Source organism: Tachypleus tridentatus, chromosome 2 (genome assembly GCF_004210375.1).
Source record: "Tachypleus tridentatus isolate NWPU-2018 chromosome 2, ASM421037v1, whole genome shotgun sequence".
Classification (NCBI taxonomy): Eukaryota; Metazoa; Arthropoda; class Merostomata; order Xiphosura; family Limulidae; genus Tachypleus; species Tachypleus tridentatus.
This window is the reverse complement of record NC_134826.1, coordinates 97,314,699-97,342,510: the sequence shown is the minus strand read 5'-3', so window position 1 is coordinate 97,342,510 and position 27,812 is coordinate 97,314,699. Positions and strand designations below refer to the sequence as shown.

At 34.0% G+C, this 27,812-nt stretch overlaps 1 protein-coding gene across 5 annotated transcripts; it reads right to left on the bottom strand.

Annotated features, from left to right (window-relative positions):
* Positions 1-5,232: 5,232 nt before the first annotated feature.
* Positions 5,233-27,529, bottom strand: LOC143244646 (nuclear hormone receptor HR96-like). Of its 5 annotated transcripts, XM_076489704.1 has the most exons (5): positions 27,371-27,528; positions 23,521-23,921; positions 14,639-14,729; positions 11,067-11,242; positions 5,233-9,050 (listed from the first exon to the last, which is right to left on the bottom strand). In XM_076489704.1, the coding sequence occupies exons 4-5, from the start codon at positions 11,223-11,225 to the stop codon at positions 7,443-7,445; spliced, it is 1,767 nt and encodes a 588-aa protein (XP_076345819.1). In that variant the 5' UTR covers positions 11,226-11,242; positions 14,639-14,729; positions 23,521-23,921; positions 27,371-27,528; the 3' UTR covers positions 5,233-7,442. The 5 variants fall into 5 exon arrangements, with proteins under 5 accessions (XP_076345819.1, XP_076345817.1, XP_076345821.1 ...); XM_076489702.1 differs by lacking the exon at positions 23,521-23,921 and having other exon boundaries at positions 27,371-27,529; XM_076489706.1 differs by lacking the exon at positions 23,521-23,921 and having other exon boundaries at positions 27,454-27,499.
* Between the last annotated feature and the right edge of the window lie 283 nt (positions 27,530-27,812).

Here is a 27,812-nt window from a genome sequence, read left to right as displayed (position 1 = left end):
AACGATGTTTCGAAGTATCTAGTAAAGACAGTTGCAAATCGCAGAGGTGCAAAGAAGATTCACGAGATTCTGTGTATAAGCTCTTAACTGGAGAAGTGTGGAAAGCCCCAGTGCAGAGTCGAAGTTCTTGATGATATGAACTGGGTCCAATATCTTTACGACCAAGGTTCTGGCAGAGCCATAGACCAGTGATCCATAGTCGAGTCTCGATTGAATAAGAGCACGATATATCTTAAGCACAGAACATCGATCTGCGCCCCAAGTGGTGGAAGAAACCCACTGAAGATGTTCAGTGCTCTTGTACATTTGACTCGTAGCTGCTTGATGTGTGGTATAAGGGTCAGCTTATGGTCAAAGGTAAGCCCCAAGAACTTTGTCTCAGGGACCACAGGCAACACAATTCTACTGATATGGAGTTCTAGACCAAGGTGAATACCCCATTGGCGGCAAAAGTGCATGCAAACGGTTTGAGAGAGAGAAAAGTTAAAGCCATTTGTTGTGGTCCACTGCAGTAAATGATTAAGGGTAGTCTGTAGCTGCTGCTCAATATACCTCATGTTCGACGACTCACATGAGATGTGAAAGTCCTCAACATTGAGCCCGCTTGCAACAGTACGAGGGAGTTGTTCAGTGATGGCATTAATCTTTGTACTGAAAAGTGTGACACTTAAAACACAACCCTGAGGGGCTCTATGTTCCTATAGAAAAGAACGGGAAAGTGTTGAAGTCATTTGAACTTGAAATCCCCTGTCCATTAAAAAAATGTTAATACAAATGGCCATGTTACCCACATATATGGAGGTCTCGCAAAATGCCATATTGTATCATACGTCTTCTCAATGTCAAAGTATATTGATACAAGATGTTGTCATTTGAAAAAGGCTTCTCTGATGTTTCAAGTCGAATCAGGTGGTCCACGGTGAAGCGCTGTTGTTGGAACCCACACTGGGTGGGCGAGAGAAGGTTATTTGATTCCAAGAATCAAACATGACGAGCATTAACCATCCTCTCTAAGGTTTTACAGAGACAGCTCGTCAAAGCAACTGGACGGTACATTATTAGAGTAAAAAAGTTATTTAGTTATAAAGATACTATTCTGTTGAGCAACAAATATCAGCCCTTAGCTTCTGCTGATGAACTATTGGAAAAAGTAAAGGGTTAGAGAAAGAAGTTATAGTTATAGGCAATTCCTTGACAAGGCATGTAGATAAAATAGTCTAATGGGTAATTCAGGAGAAAAGAATCAGATTATGTTACCACATGAGCACAAGTGGAGTATATAAATGAAGAACAGGAGATATGATGAAGTGGGCTAGCTAGGATGCAGTTTTGATGGTGCATGTAGAGGTTAATGGTGTAGGAGAAGGTAAGTCAGAGAAGCTAATTAATAAGTACAAAGGGCTGATAATAGCATTTAAAAAAAAAGCCACAACTTAATTTTATTATGGTTACTGCCTAGAATTAATTGTGGGATGAAATTATAAGTGGGCCACTAAGGCTAAATGTTAGGCTTAATTTAGTATGTAACGATGAGCAGATAGGCTGATTGGACTTGCAAGGTCAGTTCAGTGAAAGAAAGGAATTTTTTTTTTTTTTTTACTAACTGATGGCTTACATTTAAATAAGGTAGGGACTGGCTTGTTTGCTAAGGTTATTAACTCAGCTGTAAGAAAAGTTTAAATTAGAACTAAACATTGGTAAGAACCAAGAAGAACTAAATGCAAAAATAAGAAAAAAGCAGAGAAAGTTTAGCATAAGAAATAAGTATAAAAATAGTTATTAGGATAAGCTTAATTGTTACTATTATAATGCTAGAAATATAACTAAGAAATAAAATAGATGACTTTAGAGCATTGGTAGGAATGGAGGATTTTGATGCGATTGAAATAACTGAAACATAGTTAAACAAAGATTATTTCGACAACAAAAGTTTATTTGAAGGACAGGGTTTCAGGTCATTTAATAGGGTTAGAGTATTAAAGAGGGGGAAAGGAGTGGCTTTATATGTAAAATGCGAGTTAATTCATGTTGAAGTTTATTATATTAAAAAATAATAGTAAGGAGACTAAATCCATTTGGGTTTCTATTTATGGATATAAAAGGAAAAGTATGTTAATAGGAATTTGTTATAGACTATCAGATGATGCTGAATAAATCAGTGAAAAACTTTACAATAAGTTTAATATTTCAGCTATTTAATAAATCATAATTATGGGTAACTTTAATTTCAAGCATACACATTGGTAATGCTAGAGCCAAACCATGAGGGAGAAAGGTTTTTTGAAAACAATTCAGAATGGCTTTTTTAACCAATCAGTCAAGAAACCTACTATAAACAATGCTATTTCTTATTTATTATTAACTTTCAATATAGAAATGACCAAGATAGTACTAATTGGGAAAAATCTGGGTGCAAGACATCATTGCTCTATTATGTTTGATAGTTTGTTGCACATGGAAATAATAATAATAATAATATTTTGGTTACAAATTATAAAAAAGCAAATTTTGAAGACATGCAACAAGAATTATCTGTGGTGAACTGGGCACCTGATTAATTTGGAGACACTGATCAAATATGGAAAATGTTTAAAGATAAGTTTTTAAATATTCAAGGTAAACACATTCATTATAGAATGAAATGTGTGGCTACAAGTAAAAACCAGGTTTCTCATGATGAATTTAAGAGAGAAAGTTAAAGAAAACAAAAAATTTAGGAAATTTAAATTGACTGGTATGACAGATTATAAAAAATAAAGCTGGTGAAACAGGAAATTAGGTCATCAAAAAAGATTAGCTGAAAATGTAAACATTAATAGTTATGATTTCTTTAAATACATTAAGGGTAAACACAATATTATAATGGTGGTAGGACACTCGAGAGATGAAGGAGAGTATCTGATGATTATGGGATGGTTGGGTTATCAAATTTTATTCTCTTTGGTTTCTACTAACAAAGATTAAGCAGTATTCCACACCCTAAGCAGTTGATAACTGGAAACAAGATCACACAATACAACTGCATATTTTTTTTTTTAACCAGCTCAAAAAAGGGGAAGTTTAAAAACTGATAAGGCTCCTGGGACAGATATTTCTCCAAGGATTTTGAAGGAGGTTAGAGACTGGATATGTAAGCTACTTACTATTTTTTGCTAGTCCTTGAATAGTGGGCTTGTACTAGAAAATTAGAAGTTAGCTAATGTAACTCCTCTTTTCAAAGGAGGTATTAAAAATTGTCACAGTAATCATAAAAGAGTTTGTTAAAATATGCTTTGGAAAATCACTTAACAAAGTTTAAAATTTTACTGGATAGTCAACATGGTTTCATTAAGGATAAATGTTGCTTTAAAATTTTTTGAATTTTTGAGAAAGTTACTGCTTATATAAATGAAAGGGTGTAGATTTGGTGTATTTGGATTAAAAGAAGCATTTGACAAGGTGGTGCCAAATAAAAGGCTTGTAAAAAATATTGTCTCTATCGATCTGGTGATGCATTATATAACTGCATGGAAGAAAGCAGAGGGTTGTTACAAATGGAGTTCAGTCAAACTGGATTATTGTCACAATTAAGTACCTCAGGGATAAGTCTTAGGACTCTTGCTAGTTTTTTGATTTACATTAATGACAATCAAAGGAATAGTCAATAAATTACTTAAATTTGTTGATGATATTAAGGTATTTGGTGTTGCTAGCTGTGAAGAGGATGTTACTGACTTACAAAAAAAAATTTAGATCATTTATGGAATTGGGCAATTATATGTCAGGTTGGTTTTAATTATAATAAACGCAAGATAATGCATGTGGGTTATCACTGTTTGAATTATAATTTGGATGGATTATTTGGTGTAATAGCTGATCAGTCTCCAAAACTATCCAGTATTATGCTGTTGCTAATGGTAGGGCAAACAGAATTTTAGGTTGTACCTACAGAAATACTGAATACAAGTCTAAAGAGGTTATAATTTCATTGTACAGGTTACTGGTTAAACCATATTTGAAATATTATGTTCAATCTCGAGTTCCTAAGGAAGGACAATAAATTGTTGAAAAGAATTCAGAGAATGGTTACTAGGATGGTGCCTTGAATGGAGGGGTTGTCAATATGAAGAGAGGCTGCAATCTCTCAAATTGTTTTCTTTTGAGAAGAGTTAGGAGAGATTTGATTGAAGTGTTTAATATTGTAAAGCAAATTGATACTGTTGATGCATCAATATTTTCATATTAAACAGTGAGAACAGTTGTAATAGGAGACAAAAAAATTGGTAGGATGGGAGTCATCTTCAGCTGAAACAATTTTATTTTTCTAATAGGGTGGTTGGCCTTTGGAATAGGTTGCTCTTAGATGTTGTTCTTAAAATGAGTTTAAGAAAAAGCTTGATGGATACTTGAATGATGAAGACTGACTTCAAGGTTGTGTTTTAAATTAATTTAGTGTGTAAAACAGCAAAGACAGACCAACAGGTCCCGAGTTGTCCCAAAATGTTACATTATGAACAGAGCATTGTTTTAAAAAAAACTAATAACTAGTCTGAACAAATATTTTTACCCTCAGATCTAGCTAAGACTTATCTTTATATTTTGCTTTCAAGTTAATAATTTTTTACACTTAAATAAACACTTGACATTTGAACAAATATGTTCATGGAATACTTATTCTTAAACATGGGATAGCTCCCTGGTTATGTACATTGGCAAAACAGCTCACCATTTAAAAGTAATAATCAACAAATACAAAGGTCACTCTGTTAAAATTGAAAAAAAATATCCGTAATATCCCTTTTTCTGTACATTGTGATGGAATTAATAACCTTTTACAGATAACTTTAATATTCAGACATCTAGTGACAGTAACCTAGAGCTACTAAACAAGGAAGCTATCTATATTCAACAACATCCTCAGTTTAACAATGCAAATAGATGTTGATTGTCAAATTGATCCTGTTATTTAATCATGTTTTCTGAGTGAATCATTTTTATTCTTTTTTCAACCTTTCTTTATATTAAAATTAATGGTTCTCAATTACTGTTATTTTAGTGTATGATAGTGGAATTTGTAGATCCTGAAACATGCATTGAAGTAAATAAGTGTGATATATTTGTGGTATTATAATCATCTTCAATTTACTTTTCTTTAAACTCATCATGCACAAGAAGCAGTATACATAACATGAGAAGTTTAAAGATATTTATGTAACAAACAGAAGTTTCATAATTCACAGCCACATATAAAAGTTCAGTTTTTGAACAAAATCTTTATAATGCACAATTACATACAAAATTCACATTTTAAATAGAAGTTTTATAACCCACTGCTACTTATCACTTAACTTTTTAAATTGTTTCTTCCATATTCACTTACTCAGCAAAGTTAAAAAAAATTATTTATAGTCCATTGCAGTCTACTAAGTCAGTTTTTAAAGAAAACTTTACAACTTATTATCACCTTCCATGTTTGATTTTAAAAAGTAATTTTATGACCCATAGCCATTTATTGTCACTTTATAAATATAAACTTTTTAAACCATAGTAATTTACAAAGTAATCAGGTTTTATGCAAAAGCTTTCAGTCAACAGTCACCTAATCAGTTTTACAAAGAAAATGTACAAGTTTCGTTTTTCACTGTTTGCACATTACATGGTGTTGAATAATTATATAGTTTTGTTTGTTACAACACTGAGCACAAAAAAAACAAACTAGCAATAAAAGTTAATTACAATCACTCATTCTCTAAATAAAATGTATATGAAACCCCAACAATAATTTGATACATGCAATTTTTTTTCTATTTTGCATATGTTATTACAAGACTGTTTAACAAACAATTTGGTGCATAAATAGTTCAGAAAAATATGCTTAAAAATCAATGGGAGCCCATGTAAACATAAGTAATTGTAGCATTAAACATATTTCATAACCTCTGTCTATTCTATTTTTAAACATAAGCTTTCTGATTCTATAGTATAACCAGGTTTTACACAAGTTTGTTAACCTTATATCAAGGTAATTTTAATACAAGTAATAATCCTACAGTCACAGTCAGTTTTTAAACAGGAGCTTCACCACCTTCTAGCAGTTTTCCAAAGAATGTATTACAAAACATTCCACTTTTACAGCTGTTTTAAAAAATTAAACAAAATTATTATATCCATATGATAAACATGTGAAAAAACAATCAAGTTTTTTTTTATGGGTTTTGATTACCAGGCAGGAATTATTGAGACTTCTGTATTAATGACATGTTGCAGATTCATAACACTGTTTCACACTACAATATACACTTTTTTCTCAAGTGGATGAGAGATTACTGGATGCCATAGGTAATAGTCTTGTGTGCCAGCCCTTAATATTATTGTCATAGATCCACAATCCCTGGTATAGACTGTTTTAAAAAAGAACATTAACTCAATGGCTATTATCAAACCAGTGTTTAAGCTGATAATATGTAACTAATAACCACTGAAGGTTGCTTTTGAACAGAAACAAACAAGAAAAGGGCACTTAAGCTCAATATTACAAAACAATCTTTTGGCTCTAATGTTTTTATCGACAGTTTTAAATATTTTAGTTTGTTCTGCATCTTAAAGCATTAGTGTTAAACATTCATAAATATATAAACTAATTTTAACAATTATCAAATAGAACTAGATCTAAGTATCATGAACTACAGTAATGGTTCATAATAAGTAATACCCATTTGTTTTTTTATTATTATTTAACATTGTTCCATCTGCCTACAGGAAAAAATGACTATTGTTATAAAACCTGGATAATATTACTAAATGCATTATTGTATATTGTGTAAGGTAGTATTTAAGTTTATTTTGCTACCCAATTATTTTTAAGTAATCTGTGGTTCACATGAAGATTCACAATCTACTACATTATGCATATGTATATAGCTGTGTACAAGTTGTAAATGTAACTTAACATTAATATGAGAGGCATGACTCATGTGCCATAGTGATTATTAACTTACTGTTGCAACTGTACTAATGTGGTACACCATTTGTTTAGGTATACATAGGTTAAAAGTACTATGAAACTCAAAATCAATTCAACAATTGAAAAGTGAAATCTGGTGTCTGCCTTCCTAAATTTCATCCAAAGGAAACCTGCATATTAATAGTACAAAGATGAATGACATATACAGTATATTCTGAAAGCAACTTTATGATATTCCAGTCTAAAAATAACTCAGTGCCAAACTATAAAATATAAACATCTTCAAGTTGTACCTAACAAATATGCTAGTTTAAAAACTGGCTACCAACCACTGGTGTCATTGAAAGTATAAAATATCAAATAGGTACACCAAAAATATTCCAGAACTTCTAAGAACTGATTTTTTTCAAGAACATTTGTCATGGATGAGAAATTAAATTTTAATAACCAACATACAAACATATTTAAAAATAGTTCATACACTAAAGTGAAAGAAATGTTAGTGCTTTAAATCAAATATTTCAATTAACAGGGGTTCTACGTCTTTTGGATTTACATCCAAAAATATTCTAACATGATTTTCATTTAAAAGGTGAAGTTCTTGAAGTTTTGAAATCAGAGCAAGGTAGCAAGAATGAGCTTCACTTTCTGAATAGATTGTATGTAGATATCGCTGCAGAAGGTAATAGTAACTTTCTTGTTCAAAGCGTATCACATTCTTGTGAACAATATTTGGTCGTTCAGGAGTGAACAGAGTGATAGCACTTAGAATCAACATAATGTTCTCATTAGATCGCCACACAGGATCAAAAGAATTAATAAATCTCTTATGTTCTTCATAAATATTTCCTCTTGCTTCCTTCAAAATATCAATTTTTATTGACACTGTTTGTGGACCTTGCCAACAGTCTTTCTCTGGATCATATGTCATCACAGATCGTAACAGCATGAGTTCTGTACAACCTCCCTTCAACAGGGAAATCTGGTCTTCCTGACATAAAGTTTTGAAACCACAGATGCGTTTTGACATCTTGATGAGCCGACGAATTGCATGATCAGTCATGTTTATTACATCTAAAAGGCTTGGATCTGGATTTCCACAAGACAATGGCATTTTAAGAACTTCATTTGCTATAATAAGCTCAGTTAATTTCATTTTTTCTGCTTCTGTCAATTTTTCATCACAGTAATCTTGACTTTGAAGGGGAATATCAGCAAACTCAGCTTTGACAGCTAAATCAATGACTGACTCTGGAATGATACTGTCATCCTCTTTACTATGATAGCTGGAATGTGATTGGTTCAAAACTGATGAGATTTTGTAATTTACAAAAGAATCAGGAATGAATGGGTCAAAGGACCCATTCAACTTAGAAGCTCTGTTAGACTGTGCGTCAGTATGTACAGTGGAGCTACTCACATGTGGTTCATCCACTCCATCTTCTAAAGAAGTTTGAAGCTTGGGAGTTGATGAAGGTGGATTAGTAATTAAAACTGAAATTGCTGACTGTTTTGTTGAATTAGTTTTAACTAAAATAGGTGACAAGTCTAAGTCCAAGGAATTTTTTTTTTTTTTTTTTATATCACTGTTGAAAATGATGCTACTTTCATCAGAGACTAAAGTAACAGGGACAGTATTCTGGTTCAATTCTGAATCAGACAAAACTTCTGAGCCATGCTCACTGGTCAGAGACATCTCACTACTGTCACTGCAGGAATTTGCCTGCATTTCTGCAGAATTACCAAACAATAAACTTACTGGACATGCTGGCTCAGATGTGTAGAGAGATTTTCTTTTTTTTTTAATTTTAATGATTCTAGCATGGTGCTTACAAAAATCAGTAATTTTACCAACTTTAACAGCACTATATGGATGAATTCTTTTAACTGTACTTTCAATACATTTTTTCTGATGACACTGATAAGAAGCATTTCGTTTTTGTCTGTTTTCTTTAATCTTTGCATTTTTCAACTGTTTTTCTTCATCTGTCAAAATCCATTCTTTCTTCATTCCAATCTCAAAACATTTTTTCAGTCGACATCTTTGACAAAATCTTCTAGTTATTATATCCACTTTGCAATCATTATTAAATGGGCATTTAAAATCCTGGAAAATACAAACAAAAAATTTTATAAAACACTTTCAGAGTATGAAAGCAAACTTTTCTTTTTATCAAAACCCATCAAGTAGAAGGCAAGCCACTAAGCTGAAAAATAAATAGTTGATACAATTGACTGACAATGAATAAATAGTAACTGAGGAAAAAAAAATTACAATGAGTTGCTGACGTTTTATTAGTTTTTATATTTGGAAACTGTGATATGTAATAACACTTGTTGGATGTGATAGCAGATAAGAATGCTCTCCAAAGCATGCATTTATGGAGCTTGTCTCTACAGATTGTTACCTATCATTGTTGCAGCCAAGTACTGGTTTATTAGTGTCTACAGAAAACCAAATGTTACATTACCACCAAATTCCACAGTATTTTAATACATACATGATATGTACGAGTTATAAAAACTCCTTGCATAAGGGCAAATAACATTATAAACTCTGATGATCAGGATTTTTGTAAGATTCAAAAACAGTGCTCATTATTATTAAGTCCTTAAGAAAAATTGCAACTAAGCTGTCCATTATTTGGTTATTATCTTTGTTAGATGTTAGATCAGGAGGCAAATTGATGCAAAAGAAAATTTGTTATGAAAGAATTTAAAACAAGATGAATGGTAACTTTTAAGAGAAACAAAAAACAGTTAATACTATATAGTATATTGTAGAGTAAATTCTGATAAGATGGCAGAAACAAACATTTAAGTAAGGTCAGAGTTAGGCACCACAACTGATAAATGTGAAATCTTAACTTGGAATCAACTAGCATTCAAGTTAAGACAAGACTAATGTGTATACCAAAAGAACTACTATAGCCTTCAGAACCAGTTGCTTCTTTCTTCTGCTTCCAATTTCAATTGGAATTTATTTCCAATTTATTCTGCCCATTCATATGTCATAAAAATCTCACAACAATAAAATTTGGCTACTGAAAATTAATTTCAGCTGACGATGACTAAATGTACTAAGTGTAAACGTCACTCAGCACAAAAAAATAAAAGGAGTTCAAATATTTATAAACAGAGTTATAAAGCCATTTCATTCCAAATTTTACAAAAAATTAAGCAAGAATCACAATGTATAGTATTTGAAAATATGCAAAAATAAAATAATTCAAATGTGATAGTTTAAAATTGAAATGAAATAAACAAACATATATGAATACATGTTGGTTAAAGAATTTCCATTCAGGTTTCACATTACAGCATTTTGTAGGTGTGCCAAAGGATTCTACAATCATTCACTTTTATATAGGATGGGGATTTGGTTTGTTTTGAATTTTGCGTAAAGCTACAAGATGGCTATCTGCACCAGCCATCCATATTTTAGTAGTGAGAGACAAGAGGGAAGGCAGCTAGTCATCACCACCCACCGACAACTCTTGGGCTACTCTTTTACCAACGAATAGTGGAATTCACTATCACATTATAATTCCCCCACAGCTGAAATGACGAGCATGTTTGGTGTGACGGGAATTTGAACCAGTGACTTTCGGATTACAAGTCAAGTGCCTTATCCACCTAGCCATGCTGGACCAGGATGGGGGGAGTTACTTACTAGGGACTTGCACCCAAATTACTCATCAAACATGGCATCAGACCCAGAGCACTGTCTGCCATGGAGTTTCAGATGAAACCTAAATCAAGATGTGACTATCCAAATTAGCAGAGCATAGATAAGGTTTACTCCATCACAGTCTTGCTGATTTGATCTACATCTGTAGGTAGCTGAAATAGTTCTGAAGTAGACAACTTTGTGAAGCATTTTGTTTTGGAAATGAAGCCAAATTTAAGATCCCTTAAGAACAATAACAATTCATCCCTGTAAAAAAACAGTCTTACTTTTCATTTAAAGTTAATACTCATGTTCAAGTAAGTTCAAGAAGGATTTATGAAGGTTTATTCCACTTGAATTCTCAACCATTTTTAATGAAACATTGCTTAAATAAAAAGGTTTAACACCAAATAATTCTGGGCATGAAGAGGAAAAAAAATCAGCTAAACTTACTTTGGTTTTCAAGGCATTCCTACGAAAAAAAGCTTTGCAAGATTCGCATGTAATTGCATTGAAGTTATATCCCATGGCTTGGTCACCACATACTCCACAGATTTTGAAGTTTGCAGGTTTAATGTCTTCTGCCATTTTTCTTTCACTACACTGTTTCATACACTTTATTTAACTACCTGTATAAATACAAGAGAATACATATTATATATAGTTGAAAGTCCTGAAGGATTATTTCTTTATGACCTTTAACTGACCTTAAAATGTGCAACAGAAAAAATATTTGTAGTTGTATTTTTGTAACATGAACTAAAGCCTACTGAATGCCACTGACCAAACACAGAATACAGGAGTTATTTGCTTGAGTCTTGAGTTCAAATTACTCAAACAAAAGGACACCAGTATAAGAGCACTGTGAGCCTAAAAACTTAAGATGAAGCCTGAATCAAGGGAATGGCATAAATATCCTGATTTATTACATTGGTTCCCAACTAGTGTTTCCATCCATAACAGTTTTTTTTTACTAAACAGATAATATAACAACCAACTGTTAGCAGTATATATTTGGTTCAGTGGCTTAGCCTGGTGTGCAACTGGTTTATTTCTCATGAACTGCACTTTAAAATTACTTTGATAAATCATTGATGAGACTTAAGTGATTATTAAGTATTTTCAAGATTAGGAGTTTTATCTACTCGATACTTGTAGCTCCACATTACAGCCTGATATAAGCAAGTGATTCTGGTTTAAGCATTATGTCACATTTTATAGCATATTGATTCTTCTGCATAAGTTATTTAGTTGGCACAGCATGAGATAATTTCAGAGTTATGTGTTCAAACTAAATTATGGGTACCAATATTGCATTTAAGATACTTATATCTAATCATATATTGAATTTTAATATTAGTCCGTGGGTCCAAAACTCAAATTTCTGAAAATATTAAGTCTTGTGTCCAGTTAAAACCAGCAATTTTCTGCAAATGCAAAGTAGTGATATTACTGTTTCCTTTTGTCAGTTTTGAGTGAAAAGTTAATTAAAATCTAAACTAAGCAACTTTATATTTCCAGGATCTCCTGCCTGAATGCCAAAATAAAAAGGAATCATTGACCCTCTCAGTTTTCTCCTTATTGTGATGTCCTTATTACTCTAGTGAACATTTTTGTGATCAACATACATTATTATTCAGAGTCTATGTCAACTGGTAACCTGTAGCATCATTTAAAAAAAATAAAATGATGACTGGGACATTGTCCTACCATCACCTACTGGCATTGGTTTCAGCCAGGCTTTTAAGCTAAATGCACAAAAAAACATAGCAGGATACTTACATTCTGAAACTAGACAAATAGATGATTATGTACATCAAGATGGCTGATATGGGCATTAAAAACTTTTATTTTAATAAAGTAGAGTACTATTTCAAACTTCTTAGGTCATCATAAAGTTAACATGAAATAAATTAATAAATAAAGTAAATTAGAAATATGAGAAACGTTGTTCTCTACTTTTATTTTAATAAAAGTTTTTAATACCCACATCAGTCATCTTGAGATACTTCAAGTTGGTTTCTTGTCATCACAAAACAGATGATTACTTCAGATTGTGTAAGGTAGCTTATTTTATGGGAAGAATATATATATATATAAAACAAATTTGGTTAAATACATATCACTAAATCAGACTTTTTCATGCTGTTTAATTTTTAAAATTGATAACTAAGATAGTTACATAGTTACATTATCATCAGCATACTTTCATTGTATTGCTGACACTTTAGTATATTATTTTTGTAAACAAACATTAAAAATTTTCAGATGCCTCTACAAACTGTTTTATACATTATTTAAAATTACTCTTTTGCAGACTTCTATATTATGAGATTCTAAACAAATGGAGATCATTGGTTAGGACACACTTGGAGTACTATGATCAACTTTGATTCCTTGTATCAGAAATTACATTGAATCATTGCAAAAGAGTCCAGGAAAGGGCTACTATGATGTTACCTAGGTTGAATAGGTTTTCATACAAGGTTAAGAATAGGAGACTAATTAATATAAATTTTGGCAGAACATGACAACTTTTCCAAACACAATGGTTGGACATAAGAAATAAGCTGTTTTTATACATGGTAAATTCAGTTAATTTAAGGAAGGCTTCACAATATTTGCATTTTAAAGGTTGGTTACAAGTATTTTAAGTTTAGTATAGTGGATGGGATGACTTAAATAAACTCTTAGTGTGATATATCACAATAGCAAAAAATAAGGGAAACTAAAATTTACATAGAAGATTTAATGAATTTAAAAATAGTTAACAGAAAAAAACCGAATTGTTTTTGCACCTTCAGTACTGATGAGGTTCACATGTTGCAGTACATGGAGTAATTTTTTGTCTGCTGAATATAAAACAATTGGGTGAAATCTCTAATTTTTTTATGTAAAATACAAAAGAAATCCCAAAAGTAATTAGTTTGATTAACTTCAGTACTGATAACACTTTAATTACATTATTTGTATAACTATATACTGTTAGTGATCTTGTAATTAAACTGCATAAATAGTTTAGAAAACTGACCTCATTAATGGAAACTCAATTAAAGGTCATGTCATACAATGTTACACATAGCCAGAGTTCAGCTGTCAGCTGAGAGTGATTTGCAAGATCATGAAGAGGTACATATCTAACTGCTAAGCATTGCCAATTGAGAGGATACTGGACAGGTATTATAGAGATAAAATATTGATTCAAGAAGCTTTTTGATGAAAATTTGAGTATGGTGGTTAGTCAATGCTAGGAATGTTACTGAAAAAAGTGACTCACTATTCATTTCTTCAGATTAAAAACAAAAACAAAAAAACATTTTCCTTTCCAGGAATGAAGCAAATATTGAAGATAAATAACTGAATAAAAATATTTCATGTTTCATGAATACAAATACAGGAAAAGTTCTATGTACTTGAATATGAAGACATTGATAAATACTTTGTCAGGTAACATGCAATACTGATAATACAGCAGACAATACAAGTTCAATACTTTTATTATTCAATATGCAATTAATAAAAGTTTTAGAACAACAAATATACATTTACAGGAGACTTATAAATATTGTAACTGCCAATTGTTCTTTACAAATATTATTGTCTTAAATGTCTTGTCAGTGAGGCAGCAGACATCAGGTCTGAGGGTTTTGCCTCTGATGCTATCACTATCATCACTTTAACGATTCACCAAAACAATTTCTTGCTGAGTGATTTATATTTAACCATGTTTTTGTTGAACAAATAATAATAATTTAGTTAAGTCATGTTTTCCAAAAAAGGTACCTTAAATTTAAGTTATAATTGCACTAGTTTTGACTGTTGGAGCTTATTTCATTCCTACTTGCCCCCAAAACACTGTGCAATAGTATTTTGTACCTTATTACTTACTTAAAAGCTTTATTTGTAATAGCTGTTGTTAACAGCAAATAAACAAAGAAAACTGATGATTATAATATCTGTGAAAACCTCATGCTATGGTAGCACCAAATATAGTTCATATTAATAAAAATTATAAAAAGACTTACCCTTAGATGTGTCAACAGGTTAGAAGTGATTTTTCCTGAAGTAGAAGTAGCCTCCTCACAGTATTTACCCTTTGCCTTGGTGTGACCAAATCTAGTAGTAAGAAATATAAAATGTTCATGAGCCACTGAATAGTTTAGTAGCTACCTCAAATTCTCTTAAGTGACTTGATTGAATAAATAATCATATAATACAATAAACTTTTAATGTGGTGGGACAGTATTGATCTGATTTAACCCTCTTGCCACAGACATCATATACTGCACATTTCACAGTTTTTAGTAACTTACATTAAAAATTTAATTTAAATACTTTTTGTTCATGTTATTAAAATCAGTATACCAGTTCTAAGATCTAAATTTTATAAGGTCATATTAAAAAGATCCTGAATTTCCCCAAGTATAAAAATTCTGATGTTAACCTCTAGACATCCCCTCTTCTCTACTTCTCAGCCCTCTCAGAAGTAAGAAATTTAATGTAAATTACTCATTATAAAATTGTAATTGCTCAAGCAAAACATAACTGTCCTAGCACTCAATTTTGTTCAGTTAGATAGACGTCAAATAGAAAATCAGATCTCTCTTGCCCCACCCAGTTGTCATATCCCCTCTTTCCAGATTTGTAAAAAGTTCTTTTTGACACTCAATATGACAGTATTTATAACCAATAGAAAGCTAAAATCTTCATCTGTTAAATAATGTATTATATTCATTTATTTGCACTAAGAGAGAAATTAGTGTGCTGTAGATGTAAATTTCATGAGTACAAAAGTTGAATTTTACTCTTAATATTAAGTATTCAATAAATTATTTAGCAAATGTGAATACTAAGTCACTGAATTCAAATAGTTTAAGTTTTGTGACCAAAATATTTGAATACAGGTATAAATACTCCCAAAGTTATATTCAAAATCATTTAAAATGAATATTCCACATCTGGTTCTTATGTATTGATTAAGCAACGTAACACAATATATTGTTCTTTACATTTATTTCTTGCCTTATGCTGCAAAACAACTGTTAACTGATTCTTGCACTTTCTTAACTGCACATCTAGATATTATTAAATGTTTCTTAATATGACTGTAGTTATACATGACTCTATATTTCAATGGATTTAACAAAATATGAAATATAGATTCAATGTAATCACAGCCTTGATTATACAAGTTTCTTAATATAATTTTAACTTAATGAAACATAGGCATAAGTAAAATGAGAACATGACACTAAACCTGTCACATTGTGCTTCCGACACTAATAGCACTGGCAGTGGAAAAGAGTGGGAGATGTGTGATAGATGTTTATTGTTAATACATTTTCAGTTTAATAAAGTATTACCCTCCAATACAGATTTACTTCCTCTCTCCCACAAAACTAGAATCCCACACTGCAAACATGGAGGATACAAAGTAGACACATAACACTGAAATGGGAAGCGACCACCCAAAATGAATGAGTATGCTCTAAAACAAATAGAAGCACACTTGTGGGATACAACACTACTCCTGGAACAGGTATGTCCTTTGCCCTAGAAGGAGGAACTGATCTTGATATGACTTCACACCTTTACTGTACTTCAGAGGAGATCATTCGGGCCAGAATGAGGGCAACTTCCAGTTTTCTTGTCACTAATTAACTGCATGATCTGGCCATATATTCCTCAGGTGGATATATCTCTCTTCTGTGAGAATTCCTCACCTGTTTGTTCACCCTTTGTGAAGTCAATACATGGTTATATGATGAATTTAATGAGAAATAATGTGGATTGATGACATCCTCTGACAAGGAGGAGAAACAAAATTCTAAGAAAGAGACATTATATTTAACTCATAGACAAAGGTTCAAAAGAAAGATGGGAAAGGGCATAAAAAACCACACAGATTCCAATCAGGCAGTTCAAAAGAATATAGAGGAAGCACCACCTGAAAAGAGTAGAAAGAGGGAAATAACAGGGGAAAACAAAACCTTATGAAATTTGGATAAATGGAAGGTGTTTGACAAGGCTGACAAATAGGTAGACACAGTCAAAATGGACAGGCCTTTCTCAAACAACCAGGTGAAGAATTGAAAAGATGAGTAATGGAAGGATGAAAAGAACAGAAACCATGCCAAAAATATCATAGGCAGAAAGTAGACCATTGCTTCTGGTAAATGGACATGTAAGAATGTTGTATGACTCTGGAAAGGAAGGACACAACATGTGGAGTCAATCTCTGGGATGAGACAATGGACCTGACAAATGCCATGTATTAAGAGGGCATTAGCATCTGGATGAATGATGTTCAAGTGAGGCTGTTGAAGTAGAAACCAAAACTAAGGTAAAGAGTAGGGGATGTTGCACATGTAAAACTCACAGCAGCAAAAAACATAAAGGTGCCAGTCAAAATGGAGTCATCAGGAAGATAGGCATAGACATGATAACCCTTCCAATCCTGACTAAATGTATATATATATATATATATATATATATATATATACATTTTCAGAGCTAGCAGGTGTGGAATGGGAGATCAAAAGGAAGGAAGTTTGTAGTTCTAGTGAGTTGACAAAAGCATCATATGTGTCTTTAGCTGAAAGCATATCTCAGAAAAACCTGTGGATTGAAGGACCACTCTGTGGGGAGAATCTCGTTGGGTCAAGATAAACAATCCATATCTAGATTTAGGGTGCCAAGAACATGACAAACTAAGACAACTATGTGGTGACTACAGGTACAGAAAAGGAAATATAAGGTTTGAAAGCACAAATACATGGATTTGGTACTCATTGCTTGGTGATACAAGTGACCACTGTGGAGTTGTTGGAGTGCACCATAACCACCATCTCTTGCAGGAAAGGAAGGAAGTGGTATAAACCTCACTGAAGAACAATAAATTTGACAATGTTGATACAGAGAGAAAATTCATCAACCAATCAGACCAGAAATCTACCAAGAGTTGAAATAAGTATCCCAAACCTCCAAAGATGCATCTGTGAACAGACATAAATTTGAATGGGGTGGAGAAAGAAGAAACTCAGCTGTGGTTTGGTACCTGTTAAATCACCATGCCAGATCATCCCTTATTCAATATGAGAGAGAACTATGTCTTTCCAATGATGTACAGATGTCCACTAAAGGAAACATATGTCAGCTTGACCCACAGAATTCAACCAGAACAGATCAATGATAAGTCTTCAAATCTCGTGTCTTCTTGGGGAGTAAAAAGAAACAAGAAGAAAATACAAGTTGTATACGACACACCCATCTAATAGTGTCTTTAAAAAGCTAGTTGTGGACAGCCTCAAAAAAATGAGCAAGAAATGCAAGACACTGTGGGGGTTGGGAAGGAAACAAGAGAATGAGAAAGGAAAGGTGGGGATCAGAACTTAAAGCAAAGACTTCCTGCAAGAACCTGTAGAACCTTTGGATCTATTGTGAAGTGCATCCACATGGCAGAAAAGTGGAACATTCATGCTCCCACTGGGTGCAGGAATAATGAGGATAGGGTCGGGAGTGCTGAAAGGAAGATGACAAGAAGGAAAATGAGAAACAAAGAAGGTGAAATGGGAGAAATAGGAAGAATGGGATAAAAGTTGGTTGATTTGAAATTTTATGGCACAAAGCAGTCAGGCTATCTGTACCAAACATCCAGTAAAAAGTTAAAATTAAAGGAAATTTAGTAAAATTCATAAAAGGAAATTAAGGCAAAACAAAACAATGTTTAAAAAAACAAAAATAGCATAAAACCAATGTTTACTTCTAGTCTACAATGTTAAGAGAAAAACTACATGCAAGTTGTAAAGGACTTTCTGTAGCATAACTGTAATTACCATAACTCGCCAGAATGACTAACGGGAAGTTCAAACAGCAGCATCAGTCACCTAAAGTTGGCCTAACCAGTCCTGGTTTCGAGTATTTTGACATTACAACCATTTTCTAATTTCAAATCAAACTAGATAGACTGAGGTTCTTAAAAGGGAATTACATTAAAAAAGCTCTGATGTATAAATTAAAAAACTTTAATAGCATTAAAAAGATTAATGGCCTTTAAAAACCTTAAAACACTTTCAAGGTGGACAGTGTCACCATCACCAATAACACTGTCTAACTTTATGGACAAACCTTGGGAAAGAACATATTTAAAATGGTGCCATCATTGAGAGTCATAATGACAGCAAGAAAGTAGAATGTGGCTTATTGTAACCTGAGTGTTACATAAACTACACATTGGTGAATCAGTTCCAGATAAAAGGAAATTATGAGTTAAAATCTGGGACCAATGGGTAGTCTAGTTGGAACAACTTCCTCTTTCCGATCCTCAAGGAAGCAAGAGAGCCAAAGTCCAATATAGGGTTTCATTTGGAAAAAATTGTTTTCACGTTGCTCACTCCAAGTCGACTGCCAGCTGGCACGGTGCTGAGCCTTGAATACAGGACCATAGTCCATGTATGGAACAGGTACAGTGGTGATAATGCCAGAGCAGATAAATTTAGCTGCAGTGTCAGTGAGCTTCTTCCTGCAAATACCAACATGGCCCAGTATCCAGAAACACTGGATAGAAGTAGATGTTAAAGACAAATAGGCCAGTCGGTGTTGAATAACAGCAAGAACAAGGTGTGAACTAATGAGAAGCAATTCCAGGGCCAATAGAGAGATAAGCGGGTCAGTATAAATAGTGCAGTTTGAATACTGCTTAGCTTCTATGTGATCCAGGGCAAGAGATGTGGCATACAGTTCAGCAGTGAACACAGAAGCTGTAGAGGGGATTCTGAGTGAAACCACCAATCCACAGCAAACAATGGTAGAGCCCACACAGTTACCTGTTTTCAAACCATCTGCATAAATAGGAATAGAAGGATGGTTCAAAAGATGTTCAGTAAATAACAGAGTATTTCCAAATGAGAGTGTCTGCTTTTCTCAGATGACTTGAAGATAGGTCACATTTGGGGACTGTAAGAAGTCATGGTGGGATGGACTGACCAGTGGATGCAGCAATGTCATCCAAGGACAGACCCACTTCATCCAAATGCACCTGGTAAAGAAGGCCAAAAGGAGCAATAGAAGATCATCTGTTCTGAAAAAGTATGGCCCACCAAGGAAGGAAAACACAACCCCAAGTGGAATGCTTTGGCTATGAACGAAGTTTCGAAGTATATAGTAAAGACAGTTGCAAACAGCAGAGGTGCAAAGAAGATTCATAAGACTGTGTATAAGCTCTGAACTGGAGACATGCAGAAAGCCCCAGTGCAGAGCCGAAGTCCTTGATGATGAATGGTGTCTAGCATCTTTAAGGCCGATGTCCTAGCAGAGCCATAGACCAGTGATCCATTGTTGAGTTTCGATCAAATAAGAGCATGATATATCCTGAGCATAGAACATCAATCCGCTCCTGAAGTGGTGGAAGAGAGGACATGGAGGATGTTCAGTGCTCTTGTACATTTGACCCTAAGCTGCTTGATGTGTGGTAAAAGGTCAGCTTATGGTCAAAGATAAACCCCAAAAACTTTGTCTCAGGGACCACAGGCAGCATAACTTCACTGACAGGGAGTTTAGGATCAGGGTGAATACCCCATTGGCAGCAAAAGTGCATGCAAACTGTTTTAGATAGAGAGAAGTTAAAGCCATTTGCTGTGGCCCACTTCAGTAAACAACTGAAGGCAATCTGTAGCTGCCGCTGAATATATCTCATGTTCGATGACTGATGCAAGATGTGAAAGTCGTCAACAAAGAGCCCATTTCCAACAGTAAAAGGAAATTAGTCAGTGATGGCATTTATCTTTATACTGAAAAGTATCGAACCCACACAAACTTGGAATTGCCTGTCCATTAAAAATTTTTTTTAATAAGAATGGGCAAATGGCCATGCAACCCATATATGTGGAGGTCTCTCAAAATGCCATACCTCCGTGTTGTATTATGTCTTCTCAATGTCAAATAATACTGATACAAAATGTTGTCCTTTGAGAAAGGCTTAGCTGACATTTCAAGTAGAATCAGGTGGTCCACGGTGGACAGCTGTCGTCAGAACCCACTTGGTGGACAAGAGGAAGTTTTTTGATTTGAGGAACCAAACAAGATCAGCATTAACCATCCTCTCTAAGATCTTACAAAGACAGCTTGTCAAAACAATTGTATGGTAATTTGAAATAATCTTGGAATCCTTTCCAGACTTAGAGAAAGGTAGGACAATAGCATGGTGCCAGACATCACAAAAAACATTCTCCAGGCAGATCCAGTTAAAAACAATCAGAAGAACAGCAAGAGAAGCATGAGATAAATGGCACAGCATTTCATAGTGTATATCATCAGGTCAAACTGATTTACTACCAAACCAATGAAGGGCCAGTACGAGTTCCACCAGTGTAATGGGAAGATTATAGTCATTGAGACAATCAGCTCAAAAGGAAAGGGGTGATTACTCTGCCCGAGTCTTGATAGCCAAGAAGGTTGAGGAAGAAGCAGAAGTGCTAGATACCTGGCAAAAGCTCTCATCTGAGTATCAGCTATCTCCTGGCCATCAGAGAACAAGAACAAGAGAGGACAAAATTATATTGCCCACTGACTTTTCAACTCCTGTCCCATATGACTTTGGAACTGGTGGTAAAAGTTATGCTGGTTGTGAACTTCATCCAAGATTCTTTCTGGCTTTGACATCTTACCAACTAAGCATATGCACAGGCCTTCTGGAAAGCAATGTGGTTTGAGAGTGTGGGATATCTATGGAAAGTATCCCAGGCCCATTTATGAGCCTTCCATTCCATGTGGAAGGCAGAATTCCACAACGAGCGAGGATATCATGGAAGACATGTCAAAGTTTTAGGAATACATTAGGCAGTTGCTTGTATAACACAGTCAGATACTGCTGCCACACAACCATCTACTGATGGCTTACAGACAATGGAAGGATCAAGTTCTGCAAGAGCAGTGAAAGAGGGCCAGTTTGCGTGATCCAGCTTCTACCAAGTCAGGTGGCATCGACCACGGCCAATCTCTCTCAAAATTATAGAAAAATGATCACTGTCTCATGAATTATTGTCAATCTTCCACAAAAAATGGGAGAATAGTGAAGGGAAGCAAATTGAGAGATCAAAAGCAGTAAAGAACTGACTAGGTGCATGAAAATAAGTAGAAGAACCAGTATTAGAAAGAGAAAAGTTGTGATCAGAGAGCATACGCTCTTACAGAGGGACCCCTAATATCAGCACTTCCCCAGAGGGAATGATGTCCATTAAAGTCCCCAGGATTAGAAAGGGAGATGACAACTGTTCAATGAAAGCATCAAATTCTGATTGATTATAGGTCTCTCTATGTGACAGGTAGAGAGAACAAACAGTGATGGTATGACCCAAGGAAACACGGATGCTACAGCCTCCAAATGGCAAAGACAGGGTGGGCACATGCTGATCAACCCACAGTGCCACCCCTCCATGCACTTGTCCATTACACAGCCTGTCATTTCTGTACAAAGAAAACCACCTAAAGGTGACTCTATCTGCAGGTTTCAAAAATATTTCCTGTAAGGAAAAACATACAGGATAGCAGGAAGCAATCAGTGTTTGATGCCAGACAGACTAGAATGTAAAACATGACAGTTCCATTGTATCAATGTGGCCATTTTTATTTATGTGTAGGCAAATTGGGTGGAGAACCCTTCTGTTTACAACTATGTCTTTTTTCTTTACTGTGTTTGTTCGAGGGAAGTCTATCAACCTCCAAAGATTCTGTCCTGGGTCGATTGGGCAGGCCTTTGCTGTTAGAAGAGAATTCTAGTGATTGAGTACGTGAATGAATGGTCCTTTTGCATCTCGAGGGGCAAGAAAAAGATGTACCCAAGGAAATGCCTGTATCTGGAACCAAAGGAAGTGGATCATGAGAATGTATGTTAGGGACAAATATGGGTGTTGAAGTTGATTCATCAATTTTTTAACCATAGATGTCAGAAGACTTTTCATTTGGTTTCAAAATCTTTCTTTTGGAGGCATAGAGAGATCTGTCTGCACTCCCACTGTAGTATTGCAATGATGTGCAGCAGCATATGTCAGAGATGAAGTGGTGGACAGCAACTTTCGAGCCTCAGGGTAAGTAATGATTTAAATTGTTTTCAAATGCTGCACTTTTTCTTCCAACCATTTAGGGCAAGAACAAAATTAGGATGGGCGAGAGCCAGTGCAATTGAAGCAATGAGGGTCTGTTTCACACTCACAGGCATGGTGATCCTTGCCACCGCAACATCAAGGAACCATAACATGACGTCTTCAAGTGATCGAACCGCTGACACTGGAAACATCTGAGAGGGTTTGGAATGTATGGCCACACCCTGCAATTAAGGTAACCTGCCTTTATGGTGGCAGGTGGACATGGTGATGTATATTTCAGAATGAAGACACTGATCAGCATCGTAATTTCATCTTTGCGAGTGAAGATATGCCTTACTGCAGAAACTCCTTGGGTAGAGAAACCAGTGAGAATCTCCAACTCAGGGATGTTCTTCAAATCCCTCTCAACAATAACTCCTAGTGATGACTTCAAAGTAGCATGAGGGATAACCTCAATAGGTATATCCCCAATTGCCTTTGAATGCAACAGGAGTTTACTGTGTTGAGATGTGGATGTTTCCACCAACATGTCTCCAGAGTGAAGCTTCTCTACTGACTTTGGAAAACCAGCAAATCCCTCTAGTCCCTTCTGAATGAAAAAGGATGACATCTGCCCTAAAGGTATGTCTGAAAGAGAATATAATATGAGAAAATGAGGTACAACAGGTGTTACAGATCTTGAAGATTGCTACTCAGAATCTTCAAGACGTTATTTACCTATGAACTGTTTTTTCACTATTTTATTTAAGTTTTTATTTGGAGGATGCATAATAAAAAAATAGAGGAACATTTCAGTGCCTGCTAACCTAACCACCATGGAGCCCTATGAGGGGATGCACTCTAATGCCAAACAAGGACACTGCAGTAACGCCAGGGTTTCGTTAGCACTCTACCCAAATACCAGCATCAGATACAATGTCCACAATGCTTGTTGAAAATATCCAACACTGTTATTTGGTCAACCTTAGCCCAAGTGGACCAGCTGACTGACCCAAGGGGGGGCCACCCCAAGGCCACCCGTCTACAGGAATTCAAGGTCAAAGTGGTGTGTAAAGGTCGGATCCGTCAACCATCAGGATTCACTCCTCCCCTTCACGAGTCACCATACACAGCAAACACATGGGTAGATGTTTAGATCCCACAGGAGGTAAATTGAAGGAACAGAATCTTCCCTGGGAGGCCCCTTCACTATATACAGGAATCCACACTGTGGAAAGTGGGAAGAATGATAAACAGATTTCATTATAAACATGAATAAGGAATTTTTGTTCATTATTTAAAAATTTTGTAGAACAGTTTTAATGACCAAAATTATACATGTAAAAATTGGCTGGTATGGATAAAGAAAGCACTATGTTGAGGGGCACACAATGTTTTGACCTTCTTTGGCCATCGTCAGGTTTGCAAAGAAATAAAGAGGTAACCGACTGATATCTGACCTTATGTTTGAAGGAGGTTGTGTAACTAAAAGCCTTAATGGCCAGTTTTGACATCATATCCCTCTTTACAGAAGTCCCAACCACTGAAGCCTGCATAATAGCCTTAGAACTCGATATCCAAGACCCTAACCCCTCAATAGACATTCCCAGCAACCCTCATAGAATTCACCACAATAAAGACAAACTTCATATTCAACAACTACAACTATATACAAATGGCCTGAGCATGGGCAATCCAGTATCACCAGTTCCAGCCAATATTTTTATGACACAAGTTGAAACACAAGCAATTAACACAGCATTACATCCACCACTATACTGGTACAGATATGTAGAACACATGCTTAATTTTTTCAATCACATTAACTCTATAATCCCAACATTAACTTCACATGTGAACAGGAGGAAAGCAATCAAATATCATTTCTGTACCTCAAAATTACAAGAACTGATACACAATTTAAAACAGAAATCAACCGAGAAATCACCCACACTGGACTATACATTCCTTGGGACTTAGCACATGAAACAAAACAAAAACTCAACATACTAAGAAACCAAATAAACACAGCCATAAAACTATGCACACCACATAAAACTGATGATGAATTAGACAAAATAAAACAATACTTCATCAACATCAACAAGTCTTCTCCACAAATTGTAGAAAACATTATACGCACACACGTAGACAAAAAGCAAAATCAACTAACAAAAGTAAATATACCCCACGATTTAAAAAAATGATGAAACCATATACTGCTGCATACCATATACTCCCAACATCAGCTGAAAAATAACCAACATTTGGCCAAAAACTAGTAATAAAATATGGCATTCGAGTTAATACCAAATTTATTTAAAAACCAGGCATAAAACTAAGGTCTATACTATGTAAAAACTACACTGACAAACACAACACCAACATTATTTATAAAATACAATATGATAAATGCAATGACTTTATATTGGAGAAATAAGCAGAAAAATAGAAATCAGATTCACAGAACACAAAGTCACCTTCACACATTTTCAAAGACTACAAATCAAATAAACACAACATAACCAAAAAAATTCCCAAATACTAAATAAACAAACATAAACAAATACAAAATTAAAGAAGTCTTACTTATACAACAACTCAAGCCCAAAATAAACCAATACAAAGAAACACCTTTATACCTATATTAATAAATATAATCCAACATCTAAGCATGCCCTCTACATTCCTACACTTAATTACACAACTACCTTCAAACATGTGGTCAGCTATTGGTCAGTTACCTTTTTCTTTCTTTGTGAACCTGACGATGACCGAAGAAGGGCAAAACGTTGTTTGCTCCTCTACATAGTGCTTTCTCTACCCATACCAGCCACTTTTTTATAAATATACAATTTTCTCTACAAGTGGGTTTTCTCATCATCACAAATCACAGTTTTAATGACCAGTGCTAATGTACATAATCTATTTAAATTTCAGCTCTAACTTGTAAGTAGCCTCCTTTCCCTTAATCAGGACATTAACTTGTGTTATTGGGATGGTTTCAGAATAGAATATGAGACAGTAACTTTCATTCTTTTATGGTTTTGCTTACTGTTCACTTATTATTTCTTCTGTTGTTTTGTTTAACTATAAAGGTGAAGTTATATTAAAATGGTAATTCACTTTCTAGCTAGAGTACACTATATTTCAATATGTATGCAATATGAAACTGACCCAAACTTTTACAGCATTAATATCATGGCTAGGGAAAGTTTGGGTCAGTTTCATATTGCATACATATTGAAATATAGTGTACTCTAGCTAGAAAGTGAATTACCATTTTAATATAACTTCACCTTTATAGTTAAACAAAACAACAGAAGAAATAATAAGTGACCAGTAAGCAAAACCATAAAAGAATGAAAGTTACTGTCTCATATTCTATTCTGAAACCATCCCAATAACACAAGTTAATGTCCTGATTAAGGGAAAGGAGGCTACTTACAAGTTAGAGCTGAAATTTAAATAGATTATGTACATTAGCACTGGTCATTAAAACTGTCATCTAACCACTAAATAAAAACCCCACTCTAGGTTTAAACAATTTAGTTCACAAAATGTAGTTAAAATGTATTATTGTTGATACTTGACAGTGTTATTCATCTTGAGATTGTTTAAATTCAGAATACCGCATTTTTTGGATTTAGGCTTTTTCTCTTCTTCTGGTTCTTTTTTCCCCAATCCTTTATTTACTTGAATTATTATTCACATTAATATTCATATTATATTATTCATTAGTATCAAATCCTGGCCAGGCATGCATTTATAAACTGTGTTTTTAGTAAGTGATAAATTTTTAGTTCCAACTATTTGAAAGTTTTATTTTGAATTTTTGTGGCTGTCAAGGTTTATTATATTGATTATTTTTGTTCAAATTTGATAAATTTAAAATTTAGGAAGGGCAGGCATAGATGAGGCAGTTTTATTTCTCCATTATTTAATAAGACTTGCAGAGCAGTGAATCTGTAGAACAAATTACCTCGTTAAAAGACGTAGTGACGCAACTTACACCATTATGTGAATTAAAAAAAAAAAAAAGAGTTGACAAATATTACTATTGAGGGGATCAGGGGTGGATTTTGTAATTATTTTTGTGTAAGGATTTTGAGTAATAGACATCCCTGCATCCTCTATTTTGACGTTATAATTTATATATTTGTAGGAAAAAAACTTATTTTCCAGTTTTTATACTACCATAATACTTAATCTAAACCAATATACTAGGAAAATGAGACCAAACTTCTCGAAAAGATAATTAATACTTGTTCTTGAGTTACTGATATTAAAGTTAAATTACATGTTCTTACATTACGTCATAAAAAAAGGTTTAGTTTTTCATTATATCATTTACCTAAGCTTAAGTTTACACTATGTCGATTATCAGTATTAGTACAACGTAAGCCTAACATTAACAATAAATAAGTGTAAAAATGAAAAACTTTCATACCAGCATGAGTAAAACTAGGTGTGTGTGTAATATATATATTACAATTTGTTATTACACTTTTTATTTTCAATTTTTAGCTTTACATTATTTTAAGCAAAGACAAGAATATTTTATTAAAAGAACATGGAGCTTGCAAGTTATCTAGATATCAAATCATACGTTTTTGTACTTTACTTTTAGGCAGCTTACATGAACTTTCTAAAATAATATTCGAATTTAAGACTCACCTGCTTTTAACAAAACACATATACATCATTCGCAACCTCCTTCTCGTGAGGAAAAAAAAAATTAACATCTTTCTATATCTTACTTTTGACTTCATATTTGTGCTTCGCACTACAGCTTTTTAACATAGCACTTGATTTGTTCGGATAATCGCGTGGTTCTATCACGTGAGGAACGGCAACCATCCACATGTATCGGTAATCGCGAGGAATAACTGCAATTTTTTTGTCCAGTTTAAAAAAAACAAACATTGGGATATTCATTTGTGGTAGTTGCAAACTAGATATTTTAAAATTATTCTTAGAATGAGATAAAGACAACCAACAGGTTTTCTTATTACACTAATTATTTGACTTTATTGAATGTTTTGTGACATTTGTATAATTACAACTAAATATACAGTTTGGCCGGTATTGCCAGATGAGTTAAGGCGCTGATCTTGTA

Coding starts and splice junctions, on each gene's coding strand:
- LOC143244646 (XM_076489702.1), bottom strand. CDS start 11,225: ATGAAACAGTGTAGTGAAAGAAAAATGGCAGAAGACATTAAACCTGCA. Junction 9,051..11,066: donor GGAATGCCTTGAAAACCAAA/GTAAGTTTAGCT, acceptor TGTATTTTCCAG/GATTTTAAATGCCCATTTAA.